Raw genomic sequence first — 21013 nt, 5'->3', positions numbered from 1 at the left:
GTGAATGATTTACACATTTAAAGGAAGGATTTAAAAGCATGATATGTCCCCTTTAAAGGTGTGCTTTTCGCCAACTCAAACCACCTTCAACCAGCTGCTCCTGTGGTATATGGCCCCCTTGCCTCCTATCTATCCAATCAGTTTTCCTCTTTTCTTCTCCCCTGTAAAGTGAAAGGCCCCAAACCTACCTCAATCAACTACTTCCAGCACTCAACTCCAAATACCTGGCAGCTGGACTAGAGTGGAATTTCCTTGAGTGTGGCCATTATCAAACAATTATTCAACTAGGTAGTTTGTCATCTGAACCAACTGCCTTTCCATGCTTCATCCTCTTCTTAGCTGCCCTCACTTCCTCCTTACCAATCTTATGTGCTTCCTGATTTACTAATTGTTCTCCATCTGTTCTCGTTTCTCTCTCATTTTCTGCATTCTTCAACCCCTCAAAGTACTGCTTCCATCTTCTTAGCACACTCTTTTTAACTTGTTAGCACATTTTCATCTCTATTCTCGATCACTAACCAGCTCAATCTCTCTGCCTATCCAATCAGCATAAGTCCATTTCTCATTCTTTAGTGTCCACCCTCACGTTCAACTCACTTTTGCCACCTCTCTCTTTGCTGCAAACGTAGCCTCTCAGTATTCCCGTCTACTTTCATCTCCCTGACTGGGCTAACCTCTTCCTTAGAACACCACCTTCAAACCTGTACTCCCTGTACCTTTGCTGAAATAAAGTATCAAGAATGCAATCAAGAATGCAATTTAGCACAGCCACTCATAGTAAGGCAATAACAGACCTTTTATGGCCATGTTTCAGCCCTGCAGTGGGTTTCTGTTTAAAATAGTTTCCTATATAATTGTCACTGGCAGGCAAAGTACCCAAGAGACACATCAAACCTGATCCTCAAGTTCACTTTTCATTCTTGTGAGAGCAAGAATTGACACCCTTTTCAAGCAGTACTTTAGTGCTAAGGGTCCTCAAAACAGCACAAAACTCCACTGCAGAGGTGAAAAGGTAACATTAGATGGAGGAGATATTGGAGAGACACAAGTTCCCTGTTTAAAAAAATTAACTTTCAATGTGTGTTGAATTATGAGAAGATATGTCCATTTCTTTAACATATGTGGACAAGCTAGGGCATTTTGCTGAGTACAGGCTTGAACTTGTTTGCTGCAAGCAAACAAGAATGCAATGCCGTTTATCTGGAAAGCAGTCAAGTACAAGCATTGTAAATAAGAACTCGTCAGTTGCTGTGCTTGTGCAGAAGTTTCAGTTTCCCATCATATGTAATCAGATCATCTTCATTTCTATGTGAGTGACTGTCAAGAACACACACACAGTGGGGGAAGTAATTTATTTGATGCCATCTGAATTTGTAACTTTATTTACTTACAAAGAAATTATTAGTCTCTAGTTTTATTTTAATGGAGAGAGATAGAATATCAACCAAAAATCTAGATATTATATAAAAATTTTGAATTGATTTGCATTTCATTGAGTGAAATAAGTATTTGATTCCCCACCACAGCCTGTTCAGTTTCTTCCATCGCAACCTCTCCATCACCATGAACAAGACCAAAGAGCTGACAAAGAGTGATAGGGACAAGATTGTAGACCTGCACAAGGCTGGGATGGGCAAGCTCTTGCCTCATGGGGTGAGGATGTTCATGAGAAAGGTGGTGGATCAAAACTGCACAGGAGGAGTTTGTCAAAGATCTAAAATCAGCAAGAGCACCATTGGTAGCACAGTACACTGTAATGGATTAAAATCTTGCAGTGTCCCAAGGTCCCCCCGCTCAAGAAGGCACAGGCACAGGACAATCTTATGTTTGCCAGTGAAATGAGTCAGAGAGCTTGGGAGAAAGTGCTGGGGTTAGATAAAATTAAACCAGCTCTTTGGCATCAACTCTCGACCTGCTGTGTTTAGAGGAAGAGAAGTATGATCCAAAGAACTCCATCCCAACAGTCAAGCACGGAGGTGGAAACATAATAGTTTAGAGCTGTTTTTCTACTAATGGTACAGGAAGACCTCACTGGACTGAGGGGCCAATGGACAGGACCATGTAGGATAAAATCTTGGACGAGAACCACCTTCCCTCAGCCAGAACACTGAAGTCATGGAAACAAAGGAAACAAAAAAGAAATTAAGGTCATGGAGTGGCCTAACCAGTCTACAGACCTCACTCCTGTTGAAAATCTGTACAGGGAGCTGAAAATTTGAGTTGCCAAGCATCAGCCAGAAAACCTAAAGGATTTAGAGAGATCCTGTCAAGAGGAGTGGGCTAAAATCCCTCCTAAGATGTATGCAAACCTGCTGACCAACTACAAGATTTTTTTTACCACTGTGCTTGCCACCAAGAGCTTTAAATGAAACTGCCTGTCACAGCTGGTGCAGGCAAGGCCCAGGATCATGGCACTGCCATAAAAATTTAAGACTTTACATTTCTTTGTAAGTGATCAAGCAAATTCATCAGGAGATCAAATAATTATTTCCTCCACTGGATATATTTATATAAACACAACTAAACTAAATTTGTTTTGTTTTGTTTTTAATCTAAGAAAAATCACCTTGAAATTCTGAACTAAAGCGTAGTTTTAAAGAATCACAGCAATCCTATCACCACATCCTTGCCCTTATCAGTTATTGTTAAATGTCTGTGGAGCAGTTTGCATATTACTGCTCTTACACCAGCAATGACACGTTTGAGTATGCTGTGGAGAACAGGCTTTAACTTGCTTGCTGCAAACTAAGAACAATGCACTGTGGCTTATCAGGAAAGTGGTCAAGTATAAACATTGGCAATATCAACTCATGATGCGCTGTCTTTGTGTTGAAGTTTCAGTTTTTCTGGATATCAGAAATCAGAGCCAACATTTCACCCTGATCCCACTGAGTTAAATCCTTTATATACAAGTAGAAAAAGGCTTAGACCCACCATGCTTAATACTGTATGCCAATCTTTATGTTTAGTTATATTCGACTCAAATCAGTGGATTGTGTGGAATGGAGACTCAAAGACAGACTTAAATAAACAAAAAACAATTTTATTTAGGTGAAGCAGGAAGTCCAGTTGTTTGAAAACAGAGTCCAAAAATTCAAACAGGCAGACAAACAGAATGACATAACAAGGAACAGAGAGCAGCTGAGGCCTTAATGGAAACAGTGGGGTGACAATATACAGTGGAAAGTATTCAGACCCCTTTAAATTTTTCACTCTTTGTTTCATTGCAGCCATTTGCTAAAATCAAAACAGTTCATTTTATTTCTCATTAATGTACACTCAACACCCCAACTTGACAGAAAAAAACAGAAATGTAGAAATTTTTGCAAATTTATTAAAAAAGAAAAACTGAAATATCACATGGTCATAAGTGTCCATACCCTTTGTTGTGACACTCATATTGAACATGCTGTCCATTTCTTCTGATCCTCCTTGAGATGGTTCTACTCCTTCACTCCTTCATGACAAAAAGATCTGAAATAGCTGAACAGAAAAGCTGAACAAAGCAATGATATTTGCACTGCCTTATCTAAATTTCCAACAGCCAGCCCCAAAAGCCAGGTATCCACCCGCTGGGGCTTCCACCCTTGGCCACCACCCGACACACATTGCACCTGACCCCTACGATGCCTCCAACATCGTCTACAGGAGGGTGGGACCATGTCTTCTCTTCGGGCAGGGCACCACGGGCTAATGCCTGGCCACTAGATGCTGTCCCTTGAGCTACCTCCCCAAAGCTGGTTCAGGATAGTTAACCCTGTCCCGGATAGGGTAAACAGTTCCCTGGATGTCTTCCATAAGGGTCAATGGAATATCCTCTTTCTGGTGGGGAAAAAAACAAACCTAGTGCATGAGGTTGAGTGATACAGCCTAGATATAGTCAGGCTCACCTCAGTGGCAATGGGTTGGAAAGGGATTGGACACTGTTCCAGTCTGGAGTTGCTTTTGGTGAGAAGCAGTGCGCTGGGGTGAGTATTCTTGTATCCATTTGGCTTGCTGTCTGTACGTTGGAGTAATAGGTCCTGACTGTTGTCTGTGCTTATGCGCTAAATGACAGTTCAAAGTACTCAGCCTTCTTAGAATCGCTGGGCAGGGTGCTCGAGGGAGCTCCATCTGGTGACTCCATCGTGCTACTGGGAGACTTAAATGCTCATTTGGGCAATGACAGTGAGACCTGGAGGGGCGTGATTGGGAGGAACAGCCTGCCTGATCTGAACCCGTGTAGTGTTTTGTTATTGGACTTCTGTGCAAACCACAGCTTGTCCATAACAAACACCATGTTCGAACATAAGGATGCCCATAAGTGCATGTTGCACCAGGACACCCTATATTGCAGGTCGATGATTGATTTTGTAATACTATCATCAGATCTGTGGCCATATATTCTGGACACGCGGGTGAAGAGAGGAGCTGAGCTGTCAACTGATCACCACCTGGTGGTGAGTTGGATCAAGTGGTGGGGGAGGATGCTGAACAGACCTGGCACACCTAAACATATTGTGATATTGCGCTGGGAACACCAGGCATAAGATCTCCCCAGTCCATGAGATCCTCAACTCCCACCTTCTGCAGAACTTCAAAAGCATTCCCCAGGCTGTAGGCTCAAAAGGTAGAGCAGGTCACCTACTAATCAGAAGGTTGGTATTTTAATCCCTGGCTGCTTCACTCTGCATGCCAAAGTATCCTTAGACAAGATACTAAATCTGTGTTAATGTTAGATAGAAAGTCCTTAGCTGTAGAAATGGGTGAGTGAGGCATGATGTATGAAGTGCTTTGAGTGCTCAAAGTAGAGTATAAATATGTTGTCTAAGAACCAGTTCATTTACCATTCCAAGGGAGGCTGAGGACATTGAGTCTGAATGGCCCGTGCCCCTCACCTCCATTGTTGAGGCTTCTGCTCTGAGGTGCATATACAGGGTGGTTGGTGCCTGTCGTGATGGTGTCCCCCAGCTAGATCGAGGACACCGGAGGTGAGGGGAGGAGTTCTGTCAGGCTTGGTTAGCCTGTGGAACTCCGGGGTCAGTGGCCAAAGCAAAAATTCGGGTGTGGGAGAAGTTCAGTGAGGCCATGGACAAAGACTTTTGGACAACCTTGAAGTAATTCTGGTAGGCCGTCAGGTGACTCAGGAGAAGAAAGCAGTGCTTTACTCACACTGCTGACTTCAACTGAGGGTATAGTTGGAGTGGAAGGAATACTGCAAGGACCTCCTCAATCCCACTAACACGCCTTCTGTATGGGAAGTAGAGTCTGGAGATGAGGGGGACAACTCGCCCATCACTGGGGTGAGGTCACTGAGGCAGGTAAACAATTCCTTGGTGGCAAGGCCCCTGGGGTGGACGAGCTTGGTCCTGAGTTCCTGAAGGCTCTGGATGTTGTAGGGCTGCCTTAGTCGACACGCCTCTTCCTGGGGCGGTGCCACTGAATTGGCAAACAGTCCCCATTTTTCAGAAAGGGAACCAGAGGGTGTGCTATATTTTGTGGACAGAATTTCTAGATGTAGTCAAGTGGTGGAAGGCTTATACCTTGGTGGCCTCAGAATCTCATCTCTGCTTTTTACAAATGATTCAGCCAGCTGACACTGAAATGGTTTGCAGCCAAATGTAAAGCAGCTGGTATGAGAATTAGCCATGGTCCTCAGACGAAAAAGGGTGGAGTGCCCACTCCAGTTCAGGGACAAGTTGCTGAGGAGTGAAAGTATCTTGTTCATGAGTAATGGGAGAAGGGAATGAGAGATTGACAGACCAATTGGGGCTGTGTCTGCAGTGATGCGGACACTGCACAGGTCCATTGTGGTGCAGAGAGCTGAATGTGAAAGCAAAGCTGTCGATTTACAGATCAATCTATGTCCCTACCCTCACCTATGGTCATGACCTTTGGGTAGTGACCAAAAGAACAAGATCATGCATGCAAGCTACTCCTCCGCATTGAAATGAGCTAGTTGAGGTGGTTTGGGCATCTGATTAGGATGCTTACAGTGGTGGTGGGTGAAGGGTTCCAGGCATGTTCTAACAGGATAAGGCCCCGGGGCAGACCCAGAACACACTGGAGAGATGATACCTCTAGGCTGGGAAGGCCTTGATGTCTCCCAGATGAGGTGGAGGAGGTGGCTGGAGAAAGAAAGGTCTAGGCTTCTCTGCTTAGGCTGCTGCTCCCACAATCGGGGTCCCGGATAAGTGGAGGAATATGGATGGATGGATGGATGGATGGATGGATGGATGGATGGATGGATGGATGGATGGATGGATGGACTATTAAGGGCAGAGATAATCTGCACCTCGCGTGTTCTAGTGGCATTTGTATAACAAATCTGAAAGAAGACCACCTTTGTACAAAGCCATTCCAAGCTTTAAGTTGGCTTAAATCTGGGTTGAACCAGTGAGCAGAGTGGATGTCCAAGTTTTCAAGAAGCAAAAGTATCCAGAAGACTGTGCAGTCCAGTGTTAGTAGGATGCCAATTCATTCAGACTAGATAAATTGTTTCTGCTATGCAGGTCATCAGTTCAACTGGAGAAGGCAGGAACATTTCTGGAAATCACTGTCTATGAACACAGTTCACCGTGTCATCAGTAAATGCAGGTTAAAACTGTATCATGCAAAGCGATATGTGAACACAACCCAAGGATGCCACCATCTTCTCCAGGCCAAAGCTCATTTAAAATGAACTGAGACAAAGTGACTGTTCAGTGGTCAGATGAGTCCAAATGTGAAATTCTTTTTAGAAAACATGGACGCTCAATAGCGTTGCAACCATTCAGCGCTCAGTTCAAAAGTCTGCATCTCTGATGGTATTGAAGGCATAAGTGCCTATGGAATTGGCAGCTTGCACATCTGAAAAGGCACCATTATTGCTGAAAGGTATATGCAAGTTTTAGAACAACTTGTGCTCCCAACCAGACAATGTCTATTTCAGGGAAGGCCTTGCACAATTCAGCAAGGTAATGCTAAACTGCACACTGCATCTGTTACAACAGCTTGGCTTCATTGTAAAAGAATCCAGGTGCTGATATTTCTGTGTTGTACTGTGAGTAAAATACAGTTTTGTGAGATTTGCAAATCATTGCATTCTGTTTTTATTTATTTATGTTATACAGTATCTCAATGTTTTCAGAATTGCAGTTGGAGTTTGAAAGTACCACTGCAACCCCATCATCACATTCTTGCCCTTCCTGCTTTTGTGGCTGAGCTCCAGAGATGCAGTAGGGAGATGGGAGAACGTTCCACAAAGTCAACTATCACTGCAGCCCTTTTTGTGTGAGTAAAATTTGATAACGGGCACTTAACATATTGCAGGCTGGAACTTGCTTGCTGCAAGCAAACAATAACAGGAAACTGGCCAAGTGCAAGCACATAGCAACAACTCATCTTTTCACGTGTCTGTGTTGAAGTTTCGTTTTCTCAGTATTTATAATCACATAAGCCTTTATTCTGTTTGAATGAGTAACCCAAACCTTGATTGCTCAAAGACCAAAATATGTAAGAAGTTCCTATATGTAGATTTAACATGTGTAAGTTAAGTCTACATAAACCTCTCTCTTTCTAGCTATTGAAAGGTTGTATGCTCAAACTCCACTGAGCAGACTGTTCACTTAAGCATCACTCAGGCACTATTTGAAATTAGAAATCAGGTCACATCCTTTGTCACAAAACTGCAGATTTATTTGATCTATGAATTAAACCCCATGTATAAAAATAGAAAATGGCTAAGGCTTTTTTGGACCCTCCATGCTTAATAACTGCGCAGGTAAGAAAGAAGCATACTTTATTTAGGGCAGTTGTGAGAAAACATCTAAATTGTTACTTTATGACACTAAAAATGGAAAAAGTCCACCTTAACTTGTCAGCACACAAATTTAGCAGTTAGCTTTCTTTGTAAGAACAGTCTTCTCACACATTAATACCAGGATATAGACACCCATTTAGTGATACCAAAGGATGCAGGTGTTTCACCTTAAGAATCTGCATGCTTGCTGGATGCTGGTGTCTCTGGAATAGCTGCCCTAAGAAGATTAACAATTCCACTGTTTTCCACACATTCCTGTTACAGTTGAGTTTTGATGTAGCATTTTGTCATTGTTTGTTCTTTCAGTCTTTCAGAACAATCAAGAGTTTGTTTTTTTAATTCTGATTAAACTGTGTCTACTTACATTTATGTCAATTAATTTTAAATTCAGCCTATTTCTAAAAGAAACACAGTTTGAATCTTTTTTACTTTATTAAAGAAAGCAAAAAGGAAGACAAACCAAATTCAAGTTAAACATTGTGACGCCTACAGAAAACCCTTGAGGTGGAGCTAGTCATGATCTCATGCAATGCCACTCTATTTAATTCTGACTGCTCTTCAGGTTACAGCATTCAGCACCAATCAGTAAACGGCAAACATCTGTCAGAATCCATTCACCAGGTGAGTATTTTTCATTTTGTAAACATAATTTCAGATTACCTTAGACTATCACTGTACTGTGAAGTTTAAGATAGCTTTAAAATTTAATTCAGTCACTTCCTTTTGGTCATGTACAAGTATAGAAGTAGGTGATTTAACAGGTTAATATTTTTAAAAAGTTTGCATAATAATTTTTATTTCTTCTTGTGGTTGAACATGAACAGAATGAAGAAGAAGCTCATCATTGATGTGGATGCTGGGGTGGATGATGCTGTTGCCATTATGATAGCCCTCTCCATGCCTGATGTGGAAGTTTTGGGGATCACCTGCTGCAATGGCAACACATCTGTTGAAAATGTCCTCAAGAATGTCCTGCGTGTCCTCAAAATCTGCAACAGGCTGGATGTAAGTTTATATCACACTGAGAGCCCTTGTACATGACTGTGTTGACAGATCTGTTGTTATACGCAACCTGTAATACTCATACAGATTCCAGTGTATCGGGGCTGCTCAAAGCCTCTGGTGGCCCGGACAATACATGCAAGTGATTACTTTGGGACAGACGGGTTTGGGGACGTTCCAGATCCACATGCCCCAAGCCTGGATCTGGTGCAGAAGAAGAAAGCCGAACAGGCCATTATCGACTTTGTGAACGAGAACCCTGGAGAGGTGAGAGTCTGCCTCATTAAACTTCCTACATAAGTAAGCATTAAATATCTAACATAAATAAAATTTGAGAGCTTCATTTTTCTTTGATACTGTATATGTACACTAACAGGGATTGTGGCTTACACAGGGATCAAGTTAGATGCGTATAGATAGATAGATAGATAGATAGATAGATAGATAGATAGATAGATAGATAGATAGATAGATAGATAGATAGATAGATAGATAGATAGATAGATAGATAGATAGATAGATAGATAGATAGATAGATAGATACTGTTTTATTTCTGTTCTAAAGTTGTAGATTTTAACATGAGAATCTTTGGAGACTGGCCAACTTTTGGAGACAGTCTCAAGTGGCCATTAGAGGAACTGCAGAACCTTACAAAAGTTTATGTTAACCAGCTTCAGTTTCTACAAAAACTAACTATATGTATTTACATAAATGACAAATTTATTCTCATCACATTTCTCAATTAAAAAATTCATTATGACTAACAGGGCCATTAAAATCATCAACACACTGTCTTCCACCCTCAGGTGATGCTTGTATCTACCGCCCCCCTCACTAACCTGGCTGTCACAGTGCAACTGGACCCTACGTTGTCTAAAAAGCTGAAGGCGCTCTTCATCATGGGAGGAAATACTGAATGTAGGCTGCTTCCTCACAGAGCATTCACTCTGTCTCTTTTGTGATTTCAGTCTTATATCTCTCCTGTATACATGAGAATGAAGTCTGTTTTGATGTCTGTGTGCAGCCAGGGGTAACACCACAATGTGTGGAGAGTTTAATTTTGTAGCAGACCCTGAGGCAGCTTACATTGTGTTGGACCGCTACACCTGCCCCACCTACATCGCCACCTGGGAGTTCACCTGCAGGAACAGCCTGCCATGGGTGAGGAGAGAAACTAGCTAAACAGGAAATTCTTGCAGACCTAAGTTCTGTTACAATACAGTTAAAGACGTTATGCTAACACAGAATTTATGTTCAAAGTACTATTTGAAAAAAAATGTAATAATACTTTTTCTGACTTAACTATTAAGAATTACACAGAGACTTATATTTGTACACTCCTTTTTTCTCCCAGTCTTTCTGTGACACCTGGTTTGCCAATCATACAGAAAAATCAGAGTTTGTGAGAAGGATTTCAGCCATTTCAAGGAAGGTAAGAGTGTGCAAAATTGGATTGTTACAAAATGCAGCTGTGGTGACATTGAAAACTGAAAACATAAACATAAACTAAGCAAAAGATAATTATGTCCTAAGTCATAACTTGGTACTAAACATTTACTGCAGTTGGCATTTAATTTCATCCATCTTCAGAATTCAGAACACTGCCTCTCCAGGTGCTGCATGGTGACTTCCAGCCTGTAACCTACACCTTTTTGCTGTGAGGCAACAGTGCTAACCACCATGCTACTGTGCTACCAGTTGTATGTTAAGTTTTCAGTAAGAACTCAGTGTTCTTGCAGCAAGTGCCTATTCATGGGCCTATTCATGGGCCTATTCAACAGCTATGTTTTATGATAAGTGAAAAAGTATAGCATATAACAAAAACTATGGCAGGGATTAAACAAATAAACTGATTTTGTGATGGGTATATATAGTCCTAACTGGTTCTCCATTAGTGCTTACTTATTATTGCAAAATGTCTAAACACCTCTGCCATATTGTGTTGACAGAAAGCTCAATCACCTGAATTTCGAGATACAAACCCCTTAGGATGTGAGTTTGATCTCTGTGATGCCTACGCCATGGCTGCTGCTGTCAATGCTGACATTGATGCTGACATCAATAACTTCATAACTGAGAGTGTTGAGGTAAGCAGCAAGTGCTTTTTATCAGGTTTGTCACGGGTAGGCAAAAAAGGACCCACTGATGTGAACAAACAGAAAGACAATCTTTTATTGGGTGGAATGTATAAGTACAAAGTTCATAACAGAAAGCTGATAGAGGAATCCAGAATTTTCCATCAAAAGCAAGACAGACATTCTGACAAAGGACAAAGACAAGGACAGGATTATAAATACTCACAGACACACTGATAGGTAATGACAAAGAAGAAAGTAAAACTACAGTGGGTACAGAAAGTATTCAGACCCCTTTAAATTTTTCACTCTTTGTTTCATTGCAGCCATTTGCTAAAATCAAAAAAGTTCATTTTATTTCTCATTAATGTACACTCAGCACCCCATCTTGACAGAAAAAAAACAGAAATTCAGAAATTTTTGCAAATTTATTAAAAAAGAAAAACTGAAATATCACATGGTCATAAGTATTCAGACCCTTTGTTCAGTATTGAGTAGAAGCACCTTTTGAGCTAGTACAGCCATGAGTCTTCTTGGGAATGATGCAACAAGTTTTTCACGCCTGGATTTGGGGATCCTCTGCCATTCTTCCTCTCCAGTTCCATCAGGTTGGATGGTGAACGTTGATGGACAGCCATTTTCAGGTCTCTCCAGAGATGTCAACTGGGTTTAGCGCAGGGCTCTGGCTGGGCCAGTCAAGAATGGTCACAGAGTTGTTCTGAAGTCACTCCTTTGTTATTTTAGCTGTGTGCTTAGGGTCATTTTCTTGTTGGAAGGTGAACCTTCGGCCCAGTCTGAGGTCCTGAGCACTCTGGGAAGAGGTTTTCTTCTAGGATATCTCTGTACTTGGCCGCATTCATCTTTCCTTCAATTGCAACCAGTCATCCTGTCCCTGCAGCTGAAAAACACTCTCAAAGCATGTTTCACTGTTGGGATTGTATTGGGCAGGTAATGAGCAGTGCCTGGTGTTCTCCACACATACCACTTAGAATTAACACCAAAAAGTTCAATCTTTGTCTCATCAGACGAGAGAATCTCATTTATCATAGTCTGGGGGTCCTTCATCTGTTTTTTGGCAAACTCTGTGCAGGCTTTCATATGTCTTGCACTGAGGAGAGGCTTCCGTTGGGCCACTCTCCCATAAAGCCCCGACTGGTGGAGGGCTGCAGTGATAGTTGACTTTGTGGAACTTTCTCCCATCTCCCTACTGCATCTCTGGAGCTCAGCTACAATGATCTTTGGGTTCTTCTTTACCTCTCTCACCAAGGCTCTTCTCCCACGATTGCTCAGTTTGGCTGGACGGCCAGGTCTAGGAAGAGTTCTGGTCGTCCCAAACTTATTCCATTTAAGGATTATGGAGGCCTCTGTACTCTTAGGAACCTTGAGTGCTGCAGAAAGTCTTTTGTAACCTTGGCCAGATCTGTGCCTTGCCACAATTCTGTCTCTGAGCTCCTTGGGCAGTTCCTTCAACCGCCTGATTCTCATTTGCTCTGACATGCACTGTGATCTGTGAGGTCTTATATAGACAGCTGTGTGCCTTTACTAATCAAGTCCAACCAGTTTAACTAAACAGAGCTTTCTGTTTTTTCTGTCAAGTTGGGGTGCTGAGTGTACATTAATGAGAAATAAAATGAACTTTTTTGATTTTAGCAAATGGCTGCAATGAAACAAAGAGTGAAAAATTTAAAGGGGTCTGAATACTTTCTGTACCCACTGTAAATAGAGGACACAAGAGAAAACTAAGTAGAAATGTAAAACAAGAAGCAAGTAACAAGGACTAAACAGGAGAAATCAGTCACAAATGTAAAATTAACACGAAGAAATAAGAGAGAAGAAAAACACAGGGGGAAATACTAAGGGAACTAATAAACTCTAATACAAACAGTAAGTGCAACTAGGAACTAGAGACTGAAAATGCTAATAAAATACACACAGAAAAATGTAAACAGTAAGCATAGAAGAAAATATTCAATTAAAAATATTAATAGTCCAAAAATGAGAAGCCCTGGGTTTAAGATCTGGCACCAATGACAAGGTTAAAGTACAAAACATTTGATCTAAAGTCACTGTCAACAAATTCTTATGTTCATGCTTCAGGTTGCAGTGACAGTGGAGTTGGAGGGGACCTACACCCGAGGCATGATGGTGCTGGACTACATGCATAAACTGAAGAAAGAACACACGGTCTTTATCATGAAGAAAGTTGACTTGGAAATGTTCCAGGAAATGTTGATCAATGCAGTCAAGTAGACTGACTCTGTGCACACTGAACACCTGAGTTTGGTTCATCATTACAAATAAAAAGTGATTTTTTTGCAATGATCCTTTTGTGTTCCAGTATGACAAACCATACACAACATTCATTAACAATGTTGTGCATGGTTTGTCCAGCTGTCAAAGGCAATTGGCCTGCTGATTGCTACATTTATGTCCATATATGAAAATCCAACATTGTTGCATTACCTCTGTGACAGACAAAACAAAACAAAATTCTCAATATTTCTGAAGGTTTCTCTTATCTTAGGCCATTTAATGAGCTCTTTAATTCTTAGTAGGTTCTTAGTAGGATGTCTTTGTTTTATTTTCATGTAATAATTGCTTGATTGGAGCAGCGCAATTCTAAAAGGCAATTTCACAGGGTTCAGTTATTCTAACTTATTCTAATTTACAGCTTTATAGCCTGTAGTGTTTGAGAATACTTTTTTGCTGTAGACTAGCTGAGGTCTGGGGCTGTGGGTGGGAGAAATTCAGTGGACTGTCTGTAATTGTTAACTTGTAAAGCTGTTTTGTGTGTCTATGATTTATCATTTTATATTCATGTCAGTAGGACCCCTTCAAAAAATCTTAAGGAGCTATACTTTCAATAAATTGTAATCAGTATCAATTTAGCAGCCTCACACATACTCAGGTATTTTGTCATAAATACAACTATTCTGTGACATTTCCTAACTTCAGAGCATTTCTAGCAGTTTCTGGGGAGATGTGCAGTGAGGTCTTCATGTTGTATAAAGCTTGACTGCAAAATCAAGAAAAAATCAATCAATAAAAGGTAATTATCATCAATATTTGTTCACCTTTCTCTATTAAAGCACTTCAGCACTTACCTTACTTACCTTAATAATGGCTGTAATTCTTTATGTAGGTTTATTTTCATGTATGAATTGCTTAAGTAATGCAGCCTAAATCTAAGAGCAATTTCCCAGGATTCAAGATATCTGAACCAGTGCAGATGGTATAAATGTTTTATAATTCAGCCAGTCACTAAGGGTGGAATTTACCAAGAATTCAATGGTTTCCATGTATTTTACATGAAATTACAATGCAAGTGTATTTACCTACAAATACTTAGAATTACTTACAGTATCATTATTTCTTCTATCCTGTAAAAATTTGACTGTCCTCTTATTTTATCTACCTCTAAGTACTTGTAGGTAAATACAATTGCTTTCTAATTTCAGATCAAATACAGGTAAATTCTAGGCAAATTACACCCTTTGTCATATTTCAGCTTAAAATGGCTTAAAATGGACTCAGCAGAGGTGGAAAAAGTACAGACATTCTGTACTTAAATAGAAAAACTACTCTGGTAAAAGTCGAAGTACTAATTCAACTTCTTTACTCAAGTAAAAGTAAAAAGTACAGGCTATGAGATGTACTTAAAATAAGAAAGTAAAAGTAGCTCTCATTTCTGCCACATTTTTTTGTGCAAAGGACCTTGTGCTATATTAATGCAATGATAAAAAAAATATTAATACATAGGAATGCAAACTTTATTTCAATCTAAATTATAATTCTAATGAATTTAATTAACTTGAACACTTACTGCATGTAGAACACAAGTAAAGAAAAAGAGAAAAAAAAAATTGTTCTATTTTCTGTTGTAGAAGGTGACTCTGCCTCAACACCTAAAACAAAAAGTGAGTATAGTCAGGGGTTAAAGTGGATTCAGCAGGTAGGTTGTAGTGGCTTGGCATGAGGACAGGAATCACAACTCACAATCATTTCTTTTGTGAGCTCCAGAAGATTTTCTTCGTGTATAGACTGTAATCAGATCAGATCTGATTTAAAAATGAGGGCATTAAATGTAAGCTTTACATTTCTGGTTAATCAAATGTCACTGAGCATTCCTTACCTTTAAATATAACTTCTCTTCTTCCTCTCCTGTCCTGTTTTTCTTCCATTTTTCTCCATCTCTGAGTAAACTTCACTCATTCTGGGAAATTCAGCAGCTGTGCCTTTAGCTAGCAGATGCACTGTGTGCCAAGCTGCACACAAACAGTTTGGGTGTTTGCTGATATTTGTGGATCATTTAGAAAAGTTGCATTTTAAATGACCTGCCACTAAAAAAATATTACTGCCTTTGTGCTCGCTCCTCATCTGTAGCACTAGCTAGATGCCGAAGTACTGCAAACACAACTTACAGACATCAGCACCACAAATGTCAAGTCAAGTCAAGTTTATTTATAAAGCACATTTAAAACAACGACTTTGACCAAAGTGCTGTACAAGATCTATAACCCCAAGGACTATACTAAATAAAAATAAAAAAATACATAAATAAATAAAAATAAATAAATAAAATAAATTGCTTTAGATGCATGGTCAACTAAAGCAACTGTGTAGGGAATCAGGACCACCTGAATTAACAACAGCAACACATGTAAAATATTTTCATGCCTTTTAGAGTTCAAGTGTTTTGTCATCATTCATGGGTGTCCCTGAGGATTAAGCAAATCATCAGTTTGCCCATAGCAAAGTCAAAAGCAAAGTACAGCAAACATTCAAAAGCATATCTAGCATGTTTGTAAATGGCAAAGGTTTACCTTCTGCTGGTAGACAGATTCTTATACATCTTATATAGCTGAGTGAATAAGATATTGGAAAATTTTGGAATGGAGGATTGCAGGTCTAGAGAGACTCCCTGCGAGACAAAATTTCAGTAAACAGAAAATGCTGAAAAAATGAAAGAACCAAGAAAATACAGAGAAGCCATGGGCAGCTTAATTTACTCGTCCACATGCAATTGGCCAGATTTAAGTTTTGTGGTCAGTAAAGTATCTCAGCACCTTGCTGATCCAACAGAAGAACATTGGAACACAGCAACACATGTTCAGGTACCTCAAAGGTACAGCAGAAAAAGAATTACACTTCAACAAAAACAAAACAGGAAAACTGGGTCTGAGTTTACAGTGATGCTGACTGGGCATCAGAAGCCACAGACAGACACAGGCTATTGTGTCAGTCTAAATGACAGATGTTCACTGATCTCATGGAAAACCGCGAAACAGCCAACAGTAGCACTGTGCCGAACATTAGCCATAGCCATACAGGAATGTATTTATTTACAGCAGCTACTTGCAGGCCTGGACAGATACTAGCATGGGTGAAAGTAAGCCAGTACGGTCCAGTACTACATACCACTATAAGATTCTGCACAGGTAAGCAGTACCTGGAAGAGGGGGAGCGGCTGTCTGCAGTAAAGCTGTTATTCAGATCCAGTCACGGCTGCACGTTGGGTCAGAGTAGATCCACTACACCTCTTCATTACAGCCAGTTTCTCCATTTAACCAGTACAACTGTCTCACCCTTCTGTTTACATTTAGCTAATATCTTCTCCACATGATAAAGTTTGTCTTTGCAAACTTTAATTTTCTGTAGCTCTTGTTCATAAAAAGAGCCAGCGATATTATCACTATCATAATCTTTAATTTTATAGACAGGCGGTATAGCAGGAATACATTTGCTCACTGAAAAGATTTCATCTGTCCAGGCTTGTTCATATTTTTTGTCAAATATACCTCATACCTTAGACAGCCAGAGCTTTAGATTCTTTTGTGATTAACGACGGTCCTAATAAGGGTCTGGTAAAACAGGCAACATACAGCAGAAGGTCTAAAGAATTTGAAGTAATTGGTCCTCTACACACTGCGACTCATTCTGTCTGATGGCCCCTAGAGACTCTGATTACCGGTTGAATATCACAGGAGCCTGACTGTTTGTGAAGAAATCTTTGGTCGGTCCTGCTGTCAGGGTAAAAAATGGGTGAATGAGGCATGTTGTATAAAGCTCTTTGAGTGCTCAAAGTAGAGTAGAAGTGTGTTATATAAGAACCAGTCCATTTACCATTCAGAGGGAGGCTGAGGACATTGAGTCTGAATGGACCATGGTTGAGACTGTTGCTCAGAGATGCAGATTATGGATGTTCCTGGCAGCTAATTCAATAGTCGACTAAACAAGGGAAAAAATTAGACTAACTGACTAGTATAAAACTAAGAAACACTCAGATATAAAATTAATTTTTTTTGCCTGTTTAATGGACAATGTCAAAAGCTGTCTAAACAAAGGCATTTGAAACCATTAATCACATTCTTCTATGATGAATCGCAGTTTAAATGCTGCTTAACAGTACGGCACTGCGCATCACGCATTGTGAACACTGCATGTTATACTCCAAACAACAAAGAATATGAAAACGATGTTCACGCATCATTGAATGTGAGAAAATAACAGCTGTAGTTGTAGTTTTAAAGTACCACTGCAACCCCATCAGCACATTCTTGCCCTTTCTGCTTTTAACATCAGTTACTGTTCAATGTATGTGGGGAAAAGGCAGTTTGCATATTGCTGCTCTTGAGTACAGGCTGGAACTTGTTTGCTGCAAAGAAACAATAACACATTGTGGCTTTCAGAAAACCGGCCAAGTGCAAATACTGGCAACGACAACTTATCTTTTGATGTGTGTGTTGAAATTTCGGTTTCTCAGGATTTAAAATCAGATAATCCTTTTTTCTGTTTAAGTGAGTAACCCAAACCTTGATTGCTCAAAGATCAAAATATGTAAGAAGTTCCTATATGTAGATTTAACATGTGTAAGTTAAATCTACATAAACCTCTCTCTTTCTAGCTATTGAAAGGTTGTATGCTCAAACTCCACTGAGCAGACTGTTCACTTAAGCATCACTCGGGCAGCCTTTGAAATTAGAATCAGGTCACATCCTTGGCCACGATACCACAGAGTTATTTGATCTATGAATTAAACCCCATATATAAAAACGGAAAATGGCTCAGGCGTTTCTTAGACCCTCCATGCTTAAACTGTACAGGTAAGAAGAAAACATACTTTACTTAGGGTAGTTGCAGAAAACATCTAAACTGTTACTTTATGACACTAAAAACTGAAAAAGTTCTCCTTAACTTGTCAGTACACAAATTTAGCAGTTAGCTCTCTTTGTAAGAACAGTCTTCTTACACATTAATACCAGGATATAGACACACATTTAGTGATACCAAAGGATGCAGGTATTACACCTTAATAAGAATCTGCATGCTTGCTGGATGCTGGTGTCTCTGGAATAGCTGCCTTAAGAAGATTAGCAATTCCACTGTTTTCCACACATTCCTGTTACAGCTGAGTTTCGATGCAGCATTTTGTCATTGTTTGTTCTTTCAAATCAAGAGGTTTTTTTTTTTCTTACTGAACTTCATCCTGTGTCTATTTATATTTATTTATATTACTTTTAAATTCCATAACAAACACAGTTTGTATCTAAATTTTACTTTATTAAAGAAAGCAAAAAGGAAGACAAACCAAATTCAAGTTAAACATTGTGACGCCTACAGAAAACCCTTGAGGTGGAGTTAGTCATGATCTCATGCAATGCCACTCTATATAATTCTGATTACTCTTCAGGTTACAGCATTCAGCGCCAATCAGTAAACGGCAAACATCTGCTGAAGGCGCTCTTCATCATGGGAGGAAATACTGAATGTAGGCTGCTTCCTCACAGAGCATTCACTCTGTCTCTTTTGTGTTTTCAGTCTTATATCTCTCCTGTATACATGAGAATGAAGTCTGTGTTGATGTCTGTGTGCAGCCAGGGGTAACACCACAATGTGTGGAGAGTTTAATTTTGTAGCAGACCCTGAGGCAGCTTACATTGTGTTGAACCGCTACACCTGCCCCACCTACATCACCACCTGGGAGTTCACCTGCAGGAACAGCCTGCCATGGGTGAGGAGAGAAACTAGCTAAACAGAAACTTATGTCAGACTTAAGTTGTTCTACAATCAATACTGTCTGAACAATTGTACTGTTTAAAAGCATTATGCTAGCACAGAATTTATGTTAAGTACTATTTGAAAAAAGATGTAATAATACTACTTCTGACTTGACTATTAGGAATTACACAGAGACTTATATTTGTACACTCTTTTTTCCTCACGTAGTCTTCTGTGACACCTGGTTTGCCAATCATACAGAAAAATCAGAGTTTGTGAGAAGGATTTCAGCCATTTCAAGGGAGGTAAGAGTGTGCAAAATTGGATTGTTACAAAATGCAGCTGTGGTGACATTGAAAACTGAAAACATAAACATAAACTAAGCAAAAGATAATTATGTCCTAAGTCATAACTTGGTACTAAACATTTACTGCAGTTGGCATTTAATTTCATCCATCTTCAAAATTCAGAACACTGCCTCTCCGGGTGCTGCATGGTGACTTCCAGCCTGTAACCTACACCTTTTTGCTGTGAGGCAACAGTGCTAACACCATGCTACTGTGCTACCAGTTGTATGTTATGTTATCAGTAAGAACTCAGTGTTCTTGCAGCAAGTGCCATCATGGGCCTATTTAACAGCTGTGTTTTTTGATAAGTGAAAAAGTATAGCATATAACAAAAACTATGGCAGGGATTGAACAAGTAAATTGATATTATGACGGGTATATATATAGTCCTTACATGTTGCTAATGATTGGTTCTTCACTAGTGCTTACTTATTATTGCAAAATGTCTAAACACCTCTGCCATATTGTGTTGACAGAAAGCTCAATCACCTGAATTTCAAGATACAAACCCCTTAGGATGTGGGTTCAATCTCTGTGATGCCTACGCCATGGCTGCTGCTGTCAATGCTGACATTGATGCTGACATCAATAACTTCATAACTGAGAGTGTTGAGGTAAGCAGCAAGTGCTTTTTATCAGGTTTGTCACAGGTAGGCAAAAAAGGACCCACTGATGTGAACAAACAGAAAGCCAAGCTTTTATTGGGTGGAATGTATAAGTACAAAGTTCAAAACAAAAAGCTGATAGAGGAATCCAAAATTTTCCATCAAAAGCAAGACAAACACGAGGTAAGTTTAACAGACATTCTGACTAAGGACAAAGACAAGAACAGGATTATAAATACTCACAGACACACTGATAGGTAATAACAAAGAAGAAAGTAAAACTAAATACAGGACACAAGAGACAACTAAATAGAAATGTAAAATGGGAAGTGAGTAGCAATAACTAAACAGGGGAAATCAGTCACAAACGTAAACTTAACATGAAGAAATAACACAGAAGAAAGACATGGGGCGAAATATTAAGGGAACTAATAAACTCTAATACAAACAGTAAGTGCAGCTAGGAACTAGAGACTGAAAATACTAATAAAATACACACAGAAAACGTAAACTATAAGCACACTAAGAAGAAAATTTTCAATTAAAAAATATTAATAGTCCAAAAATGAAAAGCCCTGAGTATAAGATCCAGCACCATGACAAGGTTAAAGTACAAAACATTTGATCTAAACTCATTGTCAACAAATTCTTATGTTCATGCTTCAGGTTGCAGTGACAGTGGAGTTGGAGGGGACCTACACCCGAGGCATGATGGCACTGGACTACATGCATAAGCTGAAGAAAAAACACACGGTCTTCATCATGAATAAAGTTGACTTAGACATGTTCCAGGAAATGTTGTTCAATGCAATCAAGTAGACTGACTCTGTGCACACTAGAGGCCTCAGTTTGGTTCATCATTACAAATAAAAAGTGATTTTTTTGCAATGATCCTTTTGTGTTCCAGTGTGACAATCCATGCACAATATTAATTAAGAAACAATTTGTCCAGCTTGGCATTTGAGAAGTTGACCACATTTCAATTTTACTCCAACACCATCAGTGAGACAGTCCTTATTTTATTGCCCAGTTTGCCTCAGCCGTGTTGCAGCAAATCATGACAGATGTGATTTAATTTTGGCTACCATGACATTGCAAACTGCCTATGCCCATCTGGAAGTTTCAAGTATTTGATCTTGTAATTTCTTCCAAAACTGGCATTATAACGAGAACTTGTGTTGGATAATCTCTGCAGCAGGGTGTTT

At 39.8% G+C, this 21013-nt stretch overlaps 1 protein-coding gene across 2 annotated transcripts; it reads left to right on the top strand.

Moving 5' to 3' along the window:
• Positions 1 to 8356: 8356 nt before the first annotated feature.
• LOC115793026 (inosine-uridine preferring nucleoside hydrolase-like) lies at positions 8357 to 13921 on the top strand. 2 transcript variants are annotated; one of them, XM_030747734.1, is made up of 8 exons: positions 8357 to 8401; positions 8605 to 8785; positions 8870 to 9049; positions 9590 to 9701; positions 9808 to 9944; positions 10138 to 10215; positions 10733 to 10870; positions 12956 to 13921. In XM_030747734.1, the coding sequence occupies exons 2-8, from the start codon at positions 8606 to 8608 to the stop codon at positions 13106 to 13108; spliced, it is 978 nt and encodes a 325-aa protein (XP_030603594.1). In that variant the 5' UTR covers positions 8357 to 8401; position 8605; the 3' UTR covers positions 13109 to 13921. The 2 variants fall into 2 exon arrangements, with proteins under 2 accessions (XP_030603594.1, XP_030603601.1); XM_030747741.1 differs by lacking the exon at positions 10138 to 10215.
• Positions 13922 to 21013: the final 7092 nt, after the last annotated feature.

The sequence above is a fragment of the Archocentrus centrarchus genome, chromosome 2, assembly GCF_007364275.1.
Source record: "Archocentrus centrarchus isolate MPI-CPG fArcCen1 chromosome 2, fArcCen1, whole genome shotgun sequence".
NCBI lineage: Eukaryota > Metazoa > Chordata > Actinopteri > Cichliformes > Cichlidae > Archocentrus > Archocentrus centrarchus.
This window is presented reverse-complemented; position numbering and strand designations above follow the sequence as displayed.